Below are 20,277 nucleotides of genomic sequence, written 5' to 3' on the forward strand. Positions count from 1 at the left end.
GCAAGAATTTCTAATTTTTGGCAGGTCCCCCCTTTAGAGATATTTGACCTTGAAATTCACAAATTTTGGAAATTTTCGGATTTCGGAACTAAAAATCGGAGAGAAGGGCTTACAACCCCGGACTTGTTTCACCATGGCTGAAAAGCCTTCCACTCATAGTTTCAAGCCCTTTTGATTTTACAGACCTTTAAAATTGGCAAAATTTCCCGTTACGATGGTTATATTGAAACCCATTAAAGTCCCAGTTACTTAATTCTTACCTTACATATATATACATTTTCTGAAAGGCCAGGATCACTTTCAGGCAGTGAAAACTAGAACATTTCATCTGTAATAGAAATCACACAGCAACCTTTTTTCAAAACCCTTGTAAACGCTCATTTTTGCTTCCCGCAGTGATGAAAAATGAGCAGAAATCCAAGATGGCGGAAGATTTTTTTAAAAAAATAATCTTTTTGAGCAGGTCACTAGAAAGACCACCTATGGTAAAAATATAAAAAATTAACAAAATGGTCAAGCAACCACCTCTGGGTGATTTGACATGGAACGACTCCAAATGCAAAGTATTGGCTGTGGCTGTTGAAGCTTGGTATGCTTCTTGGCTGTCTGGCGAAGTAAAGTGCCAAGAGAGTGGTCCTTGCTAATGCGTGTGCATAACTCGTAGCTGAGTATCTGGGTCATATTGTGTGCGTAGACTGTTCTTTATTTTCTTCAGCTGGTGGATAATTAGCTGCATTTGCAGAGCCACCTGTGACTTGGCAAGTGAAGTAAGAAACAAAAGTGAGGCAAACGATGCAGAGAAGCCGGGGACTTATATCACAAATCGTGACAGGCTCATGATGCGACGTAATGAAAGGAAGAAATTACAATAACAACAACAATTCCTATAATAATAATTATGCGGAAGAAAACCCATCACAAACAGGACATTAGGGATTAAAAATATAAATAATCTCCACTACAATTTATGTGGAAATCTTTATTTATTTCGATGTTATCTGAACCTCGACCGACCCTGATGACAACTCCGAGATTTAGTTGAAAGCTTGGACAAACTTTTAAAGTATCCCGTATCGTGCTGTTTATGTGTTTTATGTTATTTTAACAAGAATGTTGCCACTACGTCGCAAAAGGAGTTTTTTTAATATCATGTTAATAATCAGGTATTGCATTTGAACTGTACTACAAGAGGAGAGTGAAAAGTTTTGAGCCTCACATGCTAGGTAGTTAAAATTTTGGGGGATGTAAGATTTGAGTTCTAGGGCACTCTGTGAGAACTTTTATGAAATTCACAAGTTTTCTTCTATTTTTTAGTCAGGTTGAAAATGAATGAAGTGTCGGAGAAGAGTGTGGCCGACAGGGCCATGATTCGGTACCTCTGTCGGCAAGGCCTCACTGCACAGGCTGCTTTGGTCGAGTGTGGCTTCACCACACTTCCCCATCCATCTTATTCCACTGACCTGCCTCGTCAGATTTTCATCTTTTTCCCTGCTAGGACATCACTTCCACACGGACGAAGGCCGTCATTCAGTGATGTGAGACTTAGGACAAATCATTCTACCAAATAATTGTAAACAAATTGCAGCACAGAATGCATCAGTGCATTGATCTGGGGGCTGATTATAGAGATTATGTAGAGAAATCATATTGAGACTGGAGCTCAAACACCCCTTCCCTGTGAGGCTCAAAACTTTTCACTTTCCCCTTGTATATCAATCTAGCAGAATTCTACTTCAAAATATTCTTAAGTTCACATGCAAGATAATCACAGTATTAAAATAGCTTTTATTTAATATCAAAATCCATATTTCCAGAAAATAAGAGTGCAGAATAAAACCAAATTGTGATTTTTGCATAATTTCCAGGTACAAATTTGAACCGCAAGACAGGAGACCAGCTGATATTTAAGCTTATGCAGCTGGTAGATTTCAAGACACACACAATGAAAAAACCAGAATGGGAATTCTTTGAACCAACAATGATAGAGCAGGTATTTATCTTATGTATTGCTATGGGTTGAGCAGAATGTGAGGTGTACTTGATTCCACAGTAGATGTAAATATTTGGATATAAATAGATTTGAGCTGACTAAGACCTATACTCTGTCCCGCTTATCTCTGGAGCAAGCGAACGAAAACAAGTGTGTGCAAGTAATGTGGTGAGACGGTTCCACCAATAAACACGTGAGAGGGAATGGGATTCCATGGAGGGGGAGTGACTGCAGATACCAGCCTTTTCTGCAGCATGTAATGCTTCGCTCTGCCCACTTGATTTCCTTCTCTGTCGCTATGCATGGCTTTGTTCCAGAGATAGCCACGACAGAGTATAGCACAAAAACTAATTATGCTTCAGGTTCCAGTTTTGTATGTGAAGTTATGTTTATGTCATTGTTGTTGATTAACCCCTCAAGCTGATACATTATTCAGATGTACAGTCATGCCCGTTTGCACCAACGTCAATTTAGTCGCGAGTAAGAATAAACTCAGAGTTAACCCACGAATCAGCTGATTATCTGTCGCACCAACAGAAACACCTGGTAATCTGGGAGTAAGAGGGTCAACTTTACCCTTCGAGATCGGCGAGTAATAGCGGATTTAACCTACGTGCAGCGGAGTAATGGCTGCCATCTGTAACCGGCAATACATCACTTCAGAATTTCAAAACTAAATAAGTGAAGGGGCAGGGGGAAAAACTATGAATGTTCATTCGAGACGATTTGCCAGGAAATGAAAAACTAGTATTTCTATTCATAAATATGCCATTATATGCCAAAATAATTATTTTTAAGTATCTTTTTACTCCCACAGATGTAGATAACCACAGGAAAATGTTTCTGGAGAATCAGAGGAAACCAAAAAAGAGTAATAAGCAAAATTATGCCAAAAAATGTGGTTTTAATTCTACATTGCAGGTGTGCACTAATGAACAAAGACAAAATGAGAGTAACACTACAACATTAAATAGTGATATGTTTGTTATTTATCAAACTATCATCAAAATGAAAAAAGTTGGATCAGTCTTGGGGGTAACTCACAGACTATTCCTGATCATGAACTAAGTAGTCCACATAGAGATACTCATCATTTTCTACCGTAGTGTTGGTGGTTAGCATGGTCTTGTAAAACAGTTGAGCCTCTGGGTTGGTGCAAAATCGCTTCAAATCCTGGAGATCCTTGTACTTGGGCAAACGAATGGGCAGCGGTCCATCGTACAGGTTTCTCAAAATGGCTCTAGGTGAAGTAGAAGTACCTTTGTTCTTTCCTCGCTTCGGTGGTCGCCACATGACATCAGCACGCAAGTAAGTGCCAAGATAGGCATTGCGGTAGACAATTTTGGTAGGGTTTTCAGCTCGTATCTCCAAACAACGCACTGGCCTGGTAGGAAATGGACATTTTGGCAGGTAAATTGGCTTCAAGAACTCAGTCTACGTCTTGAAGAGCTCCTTCGTGCAGTTTACCACAGCAAATGGCATTGGTTTGTGTCTGCTGCTCCTTATTACATCTCTCCATTTGTCCGGCAACTCAACATAGGACTGTTGATTTATGTAGCTCGTGTTTTTATTGCACTCTAATTAGGAGTGGCCCCTGATTGGAAATAACATAATAAATAAAAAAACTAAATAAAACTTGAAGTTCGTGTTCTGTTTCCAGTCTTGAGAGTTCTGTTTCTCTTTTTGATTTTTCATTTATGCCAGCTTCAACCACAGCTTTTTGCGACTTGTACGAGTCACACGTACTGCAAGTGTCCTTGCGTGGGTATCCAAAGGAAATATTGAAATTGTTGTTGAAAATTGATCGGAACGTGTCATAATGAACACGGTTTTCCAGGTGGGTTTTGTTGTACATTTCGGTCAACTTCGTCAAGTTGAGCTCTTCTGGTAGGTATATTTTATCAGAATCCTTCAGGGAATAATAATTTTCGGCCTTTTAACGATTTTATGAAGTCCATTACCAGTGCATGAGTTTCTTCAGACAGTTTGTGTGGTCTACTTGTGTGCTTTCCTCTTCCATCATTAGGAGAAGCGCCTCGATAAACCAGAGAAGATTGGATGGTCTGCACTCGTCTAGGTGTGATACCATGCAAAGCGATAAAAGCTTTGAAGCAAACACGGACGTCTTGGATTGAAATCCTCAACTTTAACTCTGACTCTGAAAGCACATGAAGCATTTTTTTCGTACATGCTGGCTTCAATATTTTTGCTGTGCTTTCGTTTCATCAGGGAAAGGACAGTGATGAGTCCTGACAGATATTGATTCTGTTCGTCAAAGGTTCCAAGAGTATTGAATTCCTTAATCAATCGTTTTCTTTCACTTTCTCCCGCCACTTCAAAACATCTGAACCATTTACATTTACAATCGTCACCTGTTGCGTGAGATGCAAGTCTCAATTTCTTCATCACATCCCTCATTCGTCCAGTCTTTTTTCTCTTCTTGGTGGATTTAGTTGCAACTTTTCCCACCTCATCACTATCACTTTGTATATTTTCCAAATCACTTTCCATACTACTGCAGAAATATGCAACGTCCACCTGTTGGAAACTAGTCGTTACAAAGAAACACAATTAATGTAAACCAATAAAACTATTCTGGCATTCCATTTTTTCCGTTACCACATGCTTATTGATTCCTCACCTTCACCTGTTTTTCAATTCAGTCCGTTGTCAGGAGAAAACATTCAGGCAGGTTCACTTCCTCTGTTGAGATGGGAACTTGGCGTCAATGCGAACAGATTATGACTTATATCTAAACATATGTACAAGTTCCAACCACAACTGTACCAATCTAATTAAAGTTGTCTGTGACATCTTGCACATAATTTGAAATAACAAATATTTAAAAATCTTAATATATCAACAAATATTAAGCAAACACTCAGGTTTGTCACAAATAGTACACAATAGAACTGATCACAACACTGCACAATTCAATACACACACAACGAACGACTGGAATAACCTTCCCGTAGCACTTAATCGTTTCAGTGAGGCACACATTATTTAACAGAAAACACTCATCGTTCTTCCCCCGACGCTTGGACTTTCATTGTTTTTCCCCCTTGCCCCGTATGTTTGAATGCGTTTTTCAGGCACGTCTCACTGTTCCCCCCCCCTTCCCCCTCAAGGCTGTTCACATACTTACAGTACAGCTTCAGAGCTATCAGATGGTGTTGCGATTTCAAAATGGGCGAAAAATCAACATTCATCATTTTTTCAAATGTTAAATAGGAAGTAATAGATTCAAACTGTACATCTGAAAAGCGAGAAATATATATTATGTTACTATGTATATACTTTGGGAGATGTTTAGTGGACATATTCTGCAGTACATAGTTTGCAAAATTGCACGTGCAATACAAGCATACACATACGTGCAGAAACCAGCAGCAATGTAAACTTTATCTATAAAAAAAGATCGTGAATGCTACGTTGAGATAATCACTATATAAATCTACTGCAAATATAAATGTAACACTACTTACTACGATTGCAAGCTGCGCTAATATATCAAAATCTATTCACGTAAATATGTTTTTCCCCATCTTTTTTCCATGCTTGAAATTTTCTCATCCTCGTTGTTTGTCACTGTTTAGGATACCAATGTCCAGGTACCGTTACTTACATGCTTTCCTTGTTTCCTACGACAACACATGTAGAACCCTGCCAACCACGCCTTCTCGAAAGGAGTAGCCAATCATGCACTTCCATTTGTATGATGTTTAGGCACTTGCTTTGAGGCTAGCTACCCTCCTAAGGTTAATCCAGAGTTTTGTGACTCTCTATGTTCATCGCACGTTACACTTTGGTGCAACAGAAGATGAACGTTTCTCGAGGATTACCGTGACCCACGTATCTTTTTACTCGCAAGTTAGTACAACGTTGGTGCAAACGGGCATCAGAGATTCTTATGTTATGCTTTTGCTGACAGATAGTCGATATATCGACCAGCACTGCGAGGAGCAATTAATATGCCATTTCTTGAAAACTACACACAATATTACAGTTTTGTCTTTTTTGTCCATTAGTATGCATATGAAGGTATGGCATACTCAAATTACAAAACAACACATCCATTGTTACTATTATTAACAAGTGGAGATTGAAAAAGTCCATTGTTAGCCCCTTAGTGTTATGGAATAGATTTATAAAAAGGGGTATTACTCCTAAATCACTGCATTTAAAAATATATATATATATATTTTACATGTAACAATGAGTAAGAAGTATTAAGACACTTTAAACAACATTCAACAATTAATGGTCCAGGGAGGATGCAGTAAGAGATTTTCTGAAATCTGAAATTATACAGGATTTCCGAACCCTGTAATTTCTGTTTATTTTCAGAGTTGTGGCATGGGCATTACATATCCTCAAAGAGTGGGGCCACCTCTAGAAGCAGAAATTGTTCTGTAAGCTGGTAACTGCCACTCTTATACTGTGCTGTTACTTTTTTACCCAAGAAGTATTAGTCTGATTAGTCTGTGTTCAACGAAACTTTGCATGTGTCTCTACAACAATTAGTTCTCGAATGACAATTTTTTTGGTATTTCGTGGCAAGTTTTAAAAGATCACACTTGAAATGGTCCCATCCGCAGAGGTTTTCCAGGCATCCAGGGCTCTCTATCCACTAAAGGTTAACCCATTAATGGCCAAATTTTTTTGGTTGGATGATCTCCTACCTCGGTCAGGCCGGCTGTCAGTAAGTAGGCCCTGGCACAGGCTGTTGCGCCATAGGTTACTATTATTGCAGTTTTTATTGATTAATTTTGAAAGGCCACTGCCTTCATTAACCTCTAGAAAAGAGATGGCAGCCTGTAACAAAATACAAAACTTTACATACACAAAGATTTTAATTGTATTATGCAACTTGCTACCATACATTATGAGGACTGGTATGTCAGTGCATCAAAGGCTTGCATTGCCATTTCAACCATAAGTAACTTGAACATGTACATTGAAGTTTGCAAAATAATAGGGATGGGCCGATACTGATAAAGTACCGATATAAAATTTACCATTACCCATACCCGATATTCGAACTGGTCCGATATAAAACTCCAAATGATCCATGAAGAACCTGAATACAGTGGAACCTCAATTTAAGTTTTTCTGGGGACCATCCTGCAAAAATGTAAAATCGAGGAGAATTTTATAATATTTTGCTATGTTGAGACCGTCAAACTTGAATGTATAATGCGGGAAAATGTAAAATCTGGGAACGTAAAATCGGGGTTCCAATGCAGATCCTTGACCTCCTTAACACATGGTTATTTCCATGTGACTGCAGTGCAAAAGATGATGCATATTTAGACTTTTCTTTTTAAAAAAGTAGGGCTTGGAGATTATTCTCAAAAATTATAACAACATGGCAGAACTTTACACTAAATTATAAGATATTTACAGATATATATTAAATTTGTAAAATAATTGGTAATTTTACCCTATACACTGATATGCCTATATCGATCGATACCGATAAATCTGTCCCATCTCTACAAAGTAATAAAGCCAAAGGTTTTGATATGCCCCTCAGATATATTTTTAGTGGCAACTGATAGTTGTCTGTTAATATAATATACACAAAATCAATTTTATTCTTCCACAGGTCATAAAGAAATGTGAATCAGTTGTGAGCCCTGGGTTGAAGCTCATTGATGTACAGAAACTTCACCAAATCCTCATGGCAGAAGTCGCAGCTATTCAAGGCAGCTCAACAGCAACACAGCGAGATATGATCATGAAGGAAATTCGGGTAAGCTGATTATATTTAAAAAATTGTTAACCAGTCATTGGTCGACATTTTAGCGCTGCCCTAACATTGAAATTTATCTGCTTATGTAGTTGTTGTAAAATACGAAAGCTCTTTGAGATGTAGTCTAGCTGTCTTTTGTTTTGTGGGAAAAATACAGGGATAGCCTAAAAGAAATAGACAATTTAAACACTTTGTAAATTGAAATTTATTTGTTACATCAGAAAGCATTTAGTACTGTTGTATAGAGAGAGTCTTAAATTTTATGACCTCCACTTTTTGTTTGTCTTTGTGACGTCAGCATCACGTGCACACCCTTGACGTGAGTCGAGCAGTATGGCCACTAGCGAGGTGGAGAAGGCTTCCTGTGTGATTGAATTTGCAAAAACAAAATCTGTTATTATCGTGCAGCGTCGTTTTAGAACATGGTATGGTAAACATCCACCCGCAAGGCAGTGAATCTATGGTTGGAGCAAGAAATTTAAGGATACTGGATGTCTGTGCAAGGAGAAAAGTCCTGGGAGAGGAGAAGTGGACTATCGCATTGATGTCTGTCCTGTTACGAAAGGGTCACACATAGAACACTTGTAACTTACCAATGTAAACTTTAGGATGTACTCTTCAAACCATGTAAGTATTTCAGCTCTATTATAAAAACTCTTCTTTCTGTGAAACTTTGAAGGTGTCTATTTCTTTTAGGCTAACCCTGTATAATAGGGTGGAGTGTTCCCTTCCATTAGTAGGTGCTGTGCCGTGATCCTATCAACACATTTCACATGTTAGCGTGATGTTCAAATGTCAACCAACTGTGGGGTTGTCTTTTTATCATTTGTTTATTTTTGTATTCATGAATTGTATTGGTCTTCTTGTGTTTAAGTGACTTTTTTCATGATTGTCAATATTCATATATTGCAATGGTTAATGCACGATACAGACTATGAAAGTGTATGTAAGGCGTGGTGCAATATTCTTTATTCAGAAGACACAGTGATGTGAAGCAGCCTGGCATAAGTGATCAGGACAGCCATTGAAGATGACAAAATGTTCATGGGCCACAGTACACTGGACATGACGAAACAACAATGTGGTTTATTCACATAATGAACAAGGAATGATATTGAGAACCAAAAAAGATCAACGAAATTTGAAAAATGGAGGTGTTAGCGTTGTGCTAAGATCGGCGTTACTCCAACATCAGTCAACCAACGTCGACTTAAGTGTTAACTTTGTTATACTGTACATTATATATCTCTCACCCACGAATTTCTGCCTGGTACTTCACTAGCAGGTGAAGATCTTGTAAGAGCCTTTACCTACACTTGTGATTGCACCTGCTTCAGGCAGATGGCTGAGCAATCTTCATTCTAGCAGCAGGAACTATTTCGGAACATTCTACCCTGTAGAACGGGAGATCGAACCAACGCCTGGTTGCTGCGTCGGCCCTGAAAGGGCCAGATGTGAGGTAAATAACCTTGCATAATTAATTAAAAGACATAACAGATGTTTTGTCCCAATCCTTCTGACTGAGATTGGCAGGTTACAGGAATAAGGAATAACTTATTACTTCGATGCGAGTAGCCTCTATTCCAGCAGGCTTACTCCTCAGCTATGACCAACAAAAGACCTCTTTCATCTCTATGCTCCAAGTTTTGTTACCTCCCATTCACTTTCCCTTCAGGCCAGCGTTCTGCTGCTTCCTGTCAAAAGCTCTCTCTGCTCAACAAAATCGAGATGCAAGTTGTGACAAGTGTTGACATGATTCTACCCGCACTGCTGGGGTATGGTACGATTTGCTGGCGGCCTTCTGTTCACTGTCACGCAGACTCAAAGAAATGCTTGTTCCCACAGAAGCGAAATAATGATCAGCTGTGCTACTATGCATGTTGTATGTAGCACAGTGCCGCTCAATCATATGGCTAGAGATTTATGGATTGATTTTTATATTATGGTCAAATCAGCACAGGCTAATTTTGCTCATCACACATTATGGGGAACTGGCGGTCTAGTTGTTAGGGTGTCTAATTGGCCAGGATCGAACTCTGGTGTAGGTGTTCTAAGGTCCTATTTTTTCTGGCCTTGTCCCCACATAAAGTGGCTCTGGATCTCACCCAGCTTCAACTAAATTGGTACCTGGGGACAACCCTGGGAGGTGAAGGCAGTAAGAGCATGGTGCTAATCACATCAACTCCAAAATTGATGATATCAAAAAATGTCTGGGGCTATACTCCCCCCTCCCCCCCCCCCCAACATCCCCCTATGTATGCCTCATGGCATTGTAAAAGTGTGGGGGAAACTTTACCCTACACATTATGGAGATAAACACCTTTACTGAAACCTAATATAGAACAGGCCTTTAATAGGAAATAAAATATGTGTTAAAAACTTCCTTAACCCAATTTATGAAACTAATTCATTCATTGATTCATTAATTAAGAATAATTTAAACTGTAGTGTCTCTAAGGGCTAATATCTCCTTACGTAGGTTAAAAGCTGTGGCTGTAAAGGTTCACTCAACACACAGCAGGACAATGACAAGAAAACAAGGCCCCAGAAAGGATTATCCTGGCCATGGATCCAGGTGCCAGAACCTTTTTGGCCTGCAAGAAACAGTTGCTGAGGTGTACTGTGTGGAAGTGAGTTTGACTTTACCAGAAGGGCAAATACTTTTTGACAGAGTGTTTGTTGAACTTGAGGTGCTTTGCTAGTCTGGTAATTGTTTGGGACAATTGGTACATTGCATATGCTAATTGACACCAAAATCAAAGAGACGCATGCAATTATGCCCTTTCCGCATGAACTAAATATTGACGACAGTCAGGAAACATCCGGCTCCTGCTATTGCAACAACTGAGATCCAGTGCAGCAAAGATAGCAGACAAACTGGCTACACCAGTGCTCCTAGCGGCATGCAGGGAACGACAGGAACCGTGTACGTGTATAATGTGTGCCCTGGTTTTTGATGGGGAAAAGTGATAAACAATTATATCTCATATATGAGCAGTACAATTCAGGTTCAAGAAATGGCTTTCTTAGTTGTAGGTTGTATAGCTGTTTCTATGTGGATCAAGAGGAGAACATAATCTTGTGTTTACAATGAGTCACCAACCCATGCCACCTCCCTCTTCCTCCACTGTGTTTAGCATCCCAAAGCTTTCACTTCTGGAACCACCACTTCAGTTCATTCTGTAGTAGAAGCAAGAACAAAATTATGTTATGAATGAGCAGCATTCAGGAAGTTATTTTCTATTATTTCTCTCCCAACAAACAACGCTGATACGGGAGATACATACTCCAATTTTGCGAGAATGGCATAATTTTTCTCGGTGTCACAAAATGTTCTGTTACAAAGTGAAAAATCATGGGAAATGGCCATTTCACTTTTATAGGTTATTTGTACGATGGGATATAAAAAAGTAATTGAGGAAATTTTTTACAGCCAAACTGAAATGTATTCACAAAAACTGAAATATATATTTTGAATGTTGAACATTACCCTACTTTCCCACATAACATCCATTCACATTTATACATTTGTCCCACCGTGATACCAATGCGGTAGAAATCGTTTGGCTGGACATGTAGCCAACGACTTCCGTGTCGCAGCTGAAGTGTTTGCCGGCACGGTGTTCCTTCAGTGGGTCAAACAGGTGAAAGTCAGATGGAGCCAGGTCTGGACTGTATGCTGGATGCTTGAGAATTTTCTTTTACCCCAAACTCAGCAAGAATGACACCCTGGCTGTCCCAGAAAATGGTAAGCAAAACCTCCTGCAGACGGGGTTGTCCTGAATTTTTTTGGTGGGTGCGAGTGTGTGTGTTTCCATACCATAGTCTTGTCACTTTCGTTCAGGGGTGTAATGAAAACCCCACGATTCGTCCCTGGTAACAATGTGGGCGAGGAATGCATTTCCAACCCTATGGTACTGGAGCAAATGCTCAAGAATGGTCCGGCATATGCTGTGGTGTGATCTGTCTGGGGACCCATCTCGCTGACACTTTGCGATACCCAAGTTCTTCATGGACGATGGTGTATGCACTGCCATATGAAATGCCCACTGCATCCACTGTTCTTTGGATTGTTGACCGCCGGTCCTCCTGAATCAATACCTCCACAGAGTCAACATTTCTCTGTGTGTGGGTTGTGCGAGGCCGTTCAGAACGGGGTTCATTGAAGATATTTACATGCCCTGTGTTGAACTTTGCACACCAGTTACAGACATTTGTGAATGTCATGCACGTGTCACCATACACTGCACACAACTCACGGTAGATTTCAGGTGGTTTCTGTCCCTTTCACCACAGAAACTGAATCACACTCCGCAGCTCAACTGTGTCGAACATCTGAACTGCCTCTCGGCGTGTGCGAGGTGCACATATCTGCCATCGCATGGAAAGGTGGCGAAATACATGTACTTCCAAATTATATTTGTTTTTGTGAATACATTTCCATTTGGCTGTAAAACATTTACTCAATTACTTTTTGATATCCCCTCGTATTTGCACCTGTTACTATATGTGTTATGCGCAGTGACATAGTGAAAACATGCATGGTTTCATATTGGCTGTCCAAATTGTTTTGTACATAATGTGCAGTTTTGGGGAGGAAAATTTTGTAAAAAAGTGCACATTATACATGAGCAAATATGGTATTTTCAAATTTCTCTTAATGCGATTCCCAGAAAATTGATGTTGTGCGGGGCCTTTTTTGTCTATTTTCTTACTATTTTTTACATATATGCATGTACATAAATGCTAACTATGAAAATACATTTTCATTCCTTGATGACTGAAGGTTGTGTAACTTGGTCTAAAAATCTTAATATACAACCTGGAAAAATATACGAAATGTTCTTGTAAAACCTGACAAATTCAGTGAAAGTGAAATTAGATAATACCTGATAACCATGTGAAAATAAATTACACCTTTTCTTGGACCAACTTGTGGATAGGAGCTATTTTATGTAAAAATATTTTTATAGCTTATTTTGATTCATTTGTTTCGAACACTAAATAAACTTAATTTGCTTCAGTAGCAAGTTTGGTTCAACATTTCAGAATGGACTGGAACTTATTTTAAAATTGACTGGAAAATCTAGAAAAGTCAAAGATTTTGTTTTGATAAAATGAGTGGGAATCTGATTGTACTGATGCTGGATAATACATTGTTGTCCATTTCGTTGGCACATTTCTTTCAAGAATATGGTAATTCCATTGTGATAGGTGTGACATTCAGACAAATTTACATTCATTTTTTAATTATTTTTGTAGCACCTTCAAATATGTAACTATCAATTCATCTAATTTCATTTTTCTTGATGATAGTTTTTTAACTTTACAATATTTCTTTCATCCCAATTTGAAACTACAGAAAATACATTTTTTGTAGGGATGTGCCGAAGCCGATTACAGATGTATGAAAATCGGCAGAAATTGACATATTGGTATCGGCAAAAATCTGATATTTAAACCGGTACAGATAATACTAGAGTTTTTTCTTCTAATAAGTTTTATATTTGAATTTTGTAAGATTTATTGAAAATTAGGTTATGGATCTGCATCACTGTGGAGTTTTTAAGATGAAATTATTGTAAAAACTCGTTCAGAGGATCAACCTACCTCAAAATCAGAATTGAACAGTAAGTACGTTGCTGAACAGACTATTTCACGTGACAGGGATCTGCTGTTGTATTGGAAATTCAAAAATGAGATCCAAACCTGAAGCAAGTGGCAAGAAAATACTTGGGCCTACCTGCTGCATCAGTATTCAGTGAACGAGCATTCATTGTTGCTAGACAGATTTACGATAAGAGAAGAAGTAGGTTATTTCCAGAAGTGTTTCCAAAACTTCTGAAGTTGAATCTGCCATCATTACATTTACAATATTAAGAAAAAGAATTCATTTTGCATTTCAAAGGACTGTTTGTGTACTAACGTTAAATGTCTTGACAATCTAACAGTTGAGCTGAAAAGTTCATAGGCTGACTCATAGATGGCGTTACTAGAATTAAATCCATGTGATTTTTACTTAGTACTAACCTTCAAAAGATACGTGTATAAATTTCACAGCTGCCGGATAATTAGTTCGTGAGATATAGCATTGTGAGTGAAGCAGCTTTTGTTATTGTGAAAAAATGGATAAAAAAGAATTTCGTGTGTTAATAAAGCATTGCTTTTTGGCGAAAAAAAATACTGTTGAAGCCAAGGCTTGGCTTGATAAACATTATGGGTCATTCCACGTCAATTCATCCAGGCCATGTCACCCACCATCCCCGATTTTGATGAAATTCGGTATACTTATAGAATTTTTAATGCTGATTACAAAAATGACAATTTTTTTTAGAGTGGTCAAGGGGTTCAGAAGTTACGCGCTTTTCAAAATCTCCGTGTACGCCACTTGCGGCTCCACTTTGAATGACACGCATTAGGTTATAAATGATAGTATCTTCCCTCAGGTTTGCCGTAGAAACTTCAAGTTTCTTTTCTTTTGTTCAAAATAGTGTAAACTTTCATTTTAATAAGGTTTCAGATGATTGTATTAATAACCATGTATTTTTATGTATAGTTTCATGTATTTTTTTAGAAGAAAAAATTACTAACTTCAAGAGCAAATTTCCCCCCAATTTTATATTTAGGTAGCTCAAAGTGTGTACTAATGCCTGATGGAAAAAATGGGATGGGCGGTTTAGAGACAGGGTGATAAAAAAATCATTTGCATCAAATAACATTAAAAGTTAATCTTATTAAAAATGCTTATATATTTAGCACAACGCCTGAAGTACAATATGTTTTAGGTATAATATTCCAAATTTCTGTTCACTATGTGTGAAGGTAACCATAGGCGTAACCTGGCGGGGGCAAAGAGAAGCATTTGGCCCCTCCAAAATTTATAGATTAATTAGAATTTGCCAGTTAAATATATATTGTGAACTTTCTGGTACTTGACGAACAATCAAAAAAAGAGTAATAATTGTGATTTTTCAAATGTATTTAGCAAATAATCTTGGACACTATTTTTATGGGATGGAAAACTTTGTGATTCTTGAACCCAAAGATAGTTTCCAAGTTTCGCCCATGAAGATAGTACTAATAATACTTACACTATTACACATACTTACACATACTTACACTATGCATTGTCAAAGTTTCATGTAGGATTGTGCCCTTCACATTTTAGAGGAATATTTTGACCATTTCGAACACACTAAAGTATTTGACTTATCACTAAGTACATACAGTATGTCCATCCCTTTGTGTTGTTAATGTCCACTGTACACAGAATACTTTGTGGCCAGTAGTAGGAAGTTGATGGACCAAGTGGATGCAAGAATTTAATTGCTGCATTTCCTTTTTTTCCCATGGACTTTTGAAGCAATCTTACAAACAAGTTTTAGCCACACACACAAGCTACTACATAACTGTTTAGAGTTGGAATTCAGAAAGAAACTTCTTCACAACAGTCAAACCACACAGTTATACAAAAGTTATTTCATCAGCTTTTATTATTTTTGCATTGACTGTTAAACAACTAGTGTTTCGAAGTAACTGGTTGCAAGTAACAGTTACTTTTTATTTAGGAATTGCTGGCCTGGCAAGGAAGCTATGTTTTGTTGCATGCTGACTTTAGAACATCCACGCTTTACTTCAATTCATTTTTAATTACATGTGAAAACTTCAGTGTATTTGGTGGTCTGCTGCGCTCGTTTAAATGTGGTTCTCAAGCTAGGAAAATGCCATTGTCAAAGGAGTGGACCTTGTTGATCTTTGAATGGAGGAGAAAGAAATAGGTGCAAGTGGAATCAATGACACCATATTTAATATACCGTGGTTAGCATACTAATGATTTCTTAATTAAAATCATTCAAGCAAAGCTGACTCTGTGTTCCATCATTTATTTGCAGTAGTAATGTGAATGTATATAGGCATATTATGTACTAGAAACATAAATAAAACACTCAAGTCTTCATGATCATTGATTTTGTGTAATTTTTACACAAATCAATGATCATTAACTGTAAGTTACAGTACTTTCACAGTAATTGTAAAGTAACTCACAGTTACTTTCAAAGTACCAGTAACTGTAACTGAGTTAGTTTTTAAATGAGTAACTGTAACTCGGTTACTTGTAAAAAGTAACTTACCGAACCTGTAGCCTAAGTTCAAAATAGTTCATACATAATTTTCCTGGTTCTGTTGTTTAGTACTTTGTAATCGCTGACACATCGCACATGAATAAGAAATTTATGCCTTCAATATTATGTCTAATTGGTACATCGTTTCCACACTTGTTTTAAGTGTTCCAACCAGCCCGTCACAAGAGTTTCTGTAGTATATGGCCAAATCTCCATGGAAAAACTTCAATCAGCACAAATGTGTATTATTAATACTAACTTCATATTACGTATCCCCGTGAAGAGTAGCCAAAAAAAAGAACTTCCACATTGAGATAAAATGCACAAAGAGAATACTCTCGAAGATAATTTGCTAAACTTGGGAGTGCTAATAATGATGATTATATTTCTTTAAAAAAATGAAGACAGTTGAAACTGACTTAGATACAGTGGAACCTCGATTTTATGTTATTCAGGCTGCCAAGCTGAAAAAACTTAGAATGCGAGAAAATGTAAAACGGAGGACAATTTCTTAGCAATTTGCTATGTTGGGATCACCAAGATTGAATATAGAATGAAGGACAATGTAAAATGAAGGAACTTGAAATCGGGGTTCCGCTGCAATTATTATTTGTAAATTTAATTTAATTTATGAATATTGGAGGGAGCAAATGCTTCCCTTTGCCCCCGCCAGGTTACGCCTATGGTTACCTTTACACATAGTGAACAGAAATTTGGAATATTATACCTTAAAACATATTGTACTTCAGGCTTTGTGCTAAATACATAAGCATTTTTAATAAGACTAACTTTTAATGTTATTTGATGCAAATGATTTTTTTATCACCCTGTCTCTAAACCGCCCATCCCATTTTTTCCATCAGGCATTAGTACACACTTTGAGCTACCTAAATATAAAATTGGGGGGAAATTGAAGGGGGGGCATTGCACAAAATTTGCTCTTGAAGTTAGTAATTTTTTCTTCTAAAAAAATACATGAAACTATACATAAAAATACATGGTTATTAATACAATCATCTGAAACCTTATTAAAATGAAAGTTTACACTATTTTGAACAAAAGAAAAGAAACTTGAAGTTTCTACGGCAAACCTGAGGGAAGATACTATCATTTATAACCTAATGCGTGTCATTCAAAGTGGAGCCGCAAGTGGCGTACACGGAGATTTTAAAAAGCGCGTAACTTCTGAACCCCTTGACCACTCTAAAAAAAATTGTCATTTTTGTAATCAGCATTAAAAATTCTATAAGTATACCGAATTTCATCAAAATTGGTGATGGTGGGTGACATTTTCACAAAATTCTTAATGATTTGATATGGAATGACCCTTATTCGGACTCTGCACCAGGAAAATCAACCGTTGAGAAGTGGTTTGCTAAATTTAAACTAGGCGAAATGAGCATCGAAGACGATGCACGCAGTGGACGCCCCAAAGAGGCTGTTACCGACGAAAACATCAAAAAAGTCCACAAAATAATGTTAACTGATCGTAAAGTGAAGTTGATCGAGATAGCTGAGACTTTAAAAATATCAAAGGAACGTGTTGGACATATTGTGCATGAATATTTGAACATGCGAAAGCTGTGTGCAAAATGGGTGCCGCGCGTGCTCACAATCGATCAAAAGCAACAACGTTTTGATGATTCGGAGCAATGTTTAGCGATATTCAACCGTAATAAACACGAATTTTTCCGTCGATATATTACAATGGATGAAACATGGCTCCATAACTACACTCCAGAGTCCAATCGACAGTCAGCCGAGTGGACTGCACGTGATGAACCGAATCCAAAGCGTGGAAAGATGCAACAGTCGGCTGGCAAGGTTATGGCATCAGTATTCTGGGATGCGTATGGTAATATATTCATCGATTACCTCAAAAATGGTCAGATCATCAACAGCGATTATTACATAGCATTGTTGGAGCGTTTAAAGGATGAAATCACGAAAAAACGGCCCCATTTGAAGAAGAAAAAAGTGCTGTTTCATCAAGACAATGCACTGTGTCACAAATCAATGAAAACGATGGCAAAATTATATGAATTAGACTACGAATTGCTTCCCCATCCACCATATTCTCCAGATCTGGCCCCCAGTGACTTTTTCCTGTTTGCAGACCTTAAAAGAATGCTCGCTGGAAAGAAATTTATCACTGATGAAGAGGTAATCGCCGAAACTGAGGCCTATTTTGAGGCTAAAGAGAAATCGTACTATAAAAATGGCATCGAAAAATTGTATGACCGCTATAATCGTTGTATCGCCCTCAAAGGCAACTATATTGAATAATAAAATCGAATTTTGTCAAAAAAATATTTTTTACTTTGTTAGCCTACGAACTTTTCAGCCCAACTGTTATGTTGTTGTTGAAGGTTCGCATAACCACTTCTTGTAGATGCAATTGTACAAGAAAACTGTTATTTTTAGTAGTTTTTTATTTTGTCTGCGACGTGTCATCCTGGTTTCTCAGAACTTTATCAAGCTTACACTAAGATAAAAGACAAACGATACAATAAAAAAACTCACTAAAACTAACGGTTTTCTTGTGCACTTCTATCTATTGACAATATACAGGGTGATTCTAAAGGTATAGTACAAACGAAAACCACAGATACCTCCCATGAAATAGAGACGAAAGTTCCCCTTCCACTTTGCCGAGAGATGCCTCCGTGAGGAGCTAGACAACGCCGAAAACGTGTGTAAATGAACTTCACACCTCTGTACAGCCAGTACCAGTGAAGATAGAAAGGCGGAACAAACAAAGTCAAAAGGAACACCAAAGTCGCCCATCCGAAAAACACTAGGCGGCAGCTGTGCAACGCATGCGCATGGGGTTCCACAAAGGAAATAGGAGTGTCCCGCAAGACAAGTGAAGGGAAAGGGTAGCGATCGACAACGGTAGGGAGAAAAGAAGCTATGAAGCATGAAGTAACAATTGCACAGTGGGAAACAAACACATGCAGCGCGTGGGGAGTCCCCAAACACAGTGGGGAGACACCGCAGCAAGAACAAAGCACGGTTCAACAAAAGAGAAAGAGGACCGGACGGAGAATGGTACCTGTCAAGGAGACAACAAATGCGGGACGAGGGATTCCCCGTAGCAGCACCGAGGGGATGTCACACAGAGGTCTTGCGCCAGCAGGACAAACACAGCAACTACGGGCACAGGAGGTTTATTGCCACGCAAAGGTGCACTTACAGTTAGGAATAGTACGTAGTACGTAGTCGTACCCCGTACTGACGTTGTTACAAAAGTTGCTCAAATTGATGACCACCACATTCAATGCAGGCATTGCAGCATCGCAGGAAATTCTGGTGAACCCTATCAAAAATCCCTGGCATGGTACACACCTCGGCCGATGCTGCAAGTATCCGTGCTACCAATGTTTCCTTGTCAGGCACCGGGGTCTCGTAGACGAGTGTTTTCACATGGCCCCACAAGAAGAAATCCATTGGTGTGAGGTCAGGCGAACGGGCGGGCCAGGGGACGGGGCCCTCTCTGCCGATCCAGCGCTGTGGGTAGGTACGGTGCAAAAGGGTTCGCACTGTGCCTTCAAAATGTGCAGGCGCTCCATCCAATTGAAACCACATACGATGTCGCACGTTTAGGGGTACATCTTCTAGCAGCTCTGGAAGGACTGATGCAAGAAAGGTGCGATAGAGGCGGCCATTTAAACGTGGTGGCAGCAGGTATGGACCGATAATCTGTTCATCGATGATACCTGCCCAGATATTGACTACAAACTGGGTCTGATGGTGCACCTCGACTGCTGCATGTGGATTTTCATAATCCCACACATGGCTGTTTCGGCAATTGAAGATGCCCTCACGGGTGAATGTTGCCTCGTCCGTGAAAAGCACATGGCGCAAAAAACGGGGATCGTCGGTACAAAACTGCAACAGTCGTTGACAGAATTCCACACGTCGTGGTGGGGTCCGTACGACACTCCAGCAGCCTTTCGCCCGATCCCACCCAGTGATGTGCCTCCGGCTTCATTTCTAAGAGGCTGATTGGGCCCCATCACGACGTTTGTTACAACGTCAGTACGGGGTACGTGGTCCTATCTGTACGTGCACCTTTCATTAGCAATAACCTCCTGTGCCCGTAGTTGCTGTGTTTGTCCTGCTGGCGCACGGCCTCTGTGTGACATCCCCTCGGTGCTGCTACGGGGAATCCGTCGTCCCGCATTTGTTGTCTCCTTGGCAGATACCATTCCCCGTCCGGTCCTCTTTCTCTTTTGTTGCACCGTGCTTTGTTCTTGCTGCGGTGTCTCCCCACTGTGTTTTGGGGACTCCCCTTGCGCTGCGCCGCCATTTCTGCCCCGAACCATGTACGCGTCTGTTGCCTGTCGAGTGTCACGGACCACTTTGCTTGCATTCTCGGTGTGTTTTTACATCCTACGTCGTCC

At 39.1% G+C, this 20,277-nt stretch overlaps 1 protein-coding gene across 1 annotated transcript in view; it reads left to right on the plus strand.

Moving 5' to 3' along the window:
• Positions 1–20,277, plus strand: part of LOC145982729 (nuclear pore complex protein Nup205-like) — a gene marked incomplete at its 3' end in the record, with an annotated part of 239,435 nt that overhangs the window by 158,766 nt on the left and 60,392 nt on the right. Inside the window, exons 21-22 of the mRNA XM_083116091.1 lie at positions 1,866–1,990; positions 7,602–7,748. Coding sequence (XP_082972217.1) covers positions 1,866–1,990; positions 7,602–7,748 — 272 coding nt within the window. The remainder of the gene's footprint in view (positions 1–1,865; positions 1,991–7,601; positions 7,749–20,277) is intronic.

This window comes from Lepisma saccharinum, unplaced genomic scaffold, assembly GCF_977018435.1.
Source record: "Lepisma saccharinum unplaced genomic scaffold, izLepSacc3.1 HAP1_SCAFFOLD_378, whole genome shotgun sequence".
NCBI classification, from domain to species: Eukaryota; Metazoa; Arthropoda; class Insecta; order Zygentoma; family Lepismatidae; genus Lepisma; species Lepisma saccharinum.